This window comes from Buceros rhinoceros, unplaced genomic scaffold, assembly GCF_000710305.1.
Source record: "Buceros rhinoceros silvestris isolate BGI_N320 unplaced genomic scaffold, ASM71030v1 scaffold34718, whole genome shotgun sequence".
NCBI lineage: Eukaryota > Metazoa > Chordata > Aves > Bucerotiformes > Bucerotidae > Buceros > Buceros rhinoceros.
Genome location: NW_010426871.1, coordinates 5,340 through 7,410, shown reverse-complemented (window position 1 = coordinate 7,410; position 2,071 = coordinate 5,340). Strand labels below are relative to the sequence as shown.

Here is a 2,071-nt window from a genome sequence, read left to right as displayed (position 1 = left end):
TGGGCCCCCGCAGGTGCAGCACGCCAGCAAGCAGATCGCCGCCGACAAGCAGTACAAGGGCATCATCGACTGCGTGGTGCGCATCCCCCGGGAGCAGGGCATCCTCTCCTTCTGGCGCGGCAACCTGGCCAATGTGATCCGCTACTTCCCCACGCAGGCCCTCAACTTCGCCTTCAAGGACAAGTACAAGCAGATCTTCCTGGGCGGCGTGGACAAGCGCACCCAGTTCTGGCGGTACTTTGCCGGTAACCTGGCTTCTGGGGGTGCCGCCGGCGCTACCTCCCTGTGCTTCGTCTACCCACTTGACTTTGCCCGAACCCGCCTGGCAGCGGATGTGGGTAAAGCCGGGGCCGACCGCGAGTTCAGTGGGCTCGGTGACTGCCTGGTCAAAATCTTACGGTCCGACGGCCTCAGGGGCCTGTTTGCCCGAACCCGCCTGGCAGCGGATGTGGGTAAAGCCGGGGCCGACCGCGAGTTCAGTGGGCTCGGTGACTGCCTGGTCAAAATCTTCCGGTCCGATGGCCTCAGGGGCCTGTACCAGGGCTTCAATGTCTCTGTCCAGGGCATTATCATCTACAGAGCCGCCTACTTTGGCATCTACGACACCGCGAAGGGTAGGTTGGCCACAGTGGCACTAGAAGGGAGCTGCTGGGCTGCAGCTGGCCTGTGGTGCATTTTGTCAGAGCTGGTGGCTCACCTGCTGTTCTCATGAAAACCTGTCTCCCGCAGGCATGCTTCCGGACCCAAAGAACACCCATATCGTTGTCAGCTGGATGATTGCTCAGACTGTCACTGCTGTCGCCGGTTTGACCTCCTACCCTTTTGATACGGTTCGTCGTCGCATGATGATGCAGTCTGGCCGTAAAGGAGGTAAGTTCCTGCCTCCTCGTGGAGGAAGTGTTGGGCATCCCTGGATCAACAGTTGGTGGTGGAGCTGAGGTGAAGGCAGAGCGGCTTGGCTTTCTCCAGGCCATGTAGATATCCTCACCTCTGGTAAACAGCGGGATGTGAGAGGGGCTGCAGAAGCAGATGTGGTGGGGCACGTGGGATGGGTCAGTCTCTGTCGCGCACCTCTGAGGTGGTGTACACAAGTTTGGTGTCTGTCAGTGGGTAGGAACAGCGGAACTTGCCCAAGGATGTTGCAATCTAATGTCTCTGGGCCAAGAAGAGACATCGCTGGTAGCAGGCAAGGCCTGGCTGACTGTGCAATAGCTTTTGGGTCTGGAACGGTTGGTGTCAAAGCAAGCAGCAGCCGCCTTCTGCTCGAACTGGTCCTTCCAGTGTCTCCTAGGGGTACTGCAGCAGCAGCAGATCTCCTGGGCGATCTTGTCCTCTGATGCGCTAATACTGGAGAAAGTCAGCCGAGAGACGGGATGCACTTGAGGTTGTGAAGCTGGCAGATGGCATTAGGCCATTTCTGACCTGGGTGCTGAGGGTTACGGGCATCTTGTTCCTAATGCGGCCTGTCTCCCGCAGCTGACATCATGTACACCGGCACCCTCGACTGCTGGCGGAAGATTGCCCGGGACGAGGGCTCCAAGGCGTTCTTCAAAGGTGCATGGTCGAATGTACTCCGAGGAATGGGTGGTGCGTTTGTCTTAGTCTTGTATGATGAAATCAAGAAGTACACATAAGTTGTTTCCTGTTGTGAACTGGCATGTTGTTATATGTAATCCATGACCACTCATGGACTTGTTTTGAAAAACATCTAGTTACTAAACACTGACAGGCTGGTGTTTATACAGGTTGGCATGGGACAGGCACAACGGCCTGTCCTGTCTTTATCCAGTCATTCCCCCTGACGGGACTCCATGGTTTCTATTTCAGTCACTCCTGCTTAAAGAGTACAAAGAAATAAAAATCTGAAACCAACTGTCCTTGTCTCATGTTTGTTCTTACAGCAGCTGCAGCATGAGGCGGGTGGGGGTCTCTGCAGTGATTGTAGAGGAGGAAGATGAACCAATCCATCCTGCCACCTTGCTACCTGCTAACTACCTGTGGCTTCCAGCAAGTAAACACCGCGCAGGCTGCTGAGAAGGCTGTGTAGTGTTTCCTCTGCTGTGGTGGCCAG

At 55.9% G+C, this 2,071-nt stretch overlaps 1 protein-coding gene across 1 annotated transcript; it reads left to right on the top strand.

The window, feature by feature from the left end:
* Positions 1-4: 4 nt before the first annotated feature.
* Positions 5-1,871, top strand: SLC25A5 (solute carrier family 25 (mitochondrial carrier; adenine nucleotide translocator), member 5; the record flags this gene model as incomplete). Its single annotated transcript, XM_010141682.1, has 4 exons — positions 5-382; positions 497-614; positions 730-870; positions 1,477-1,871. Coding segments are annotated over 4 exons (795 nt in total), but the record flags the coding sequence as incomplete, so codon positions are not given.
* Between the last annotated feature and the right edge of the window lie 200 nt (positions 1,872-2,071).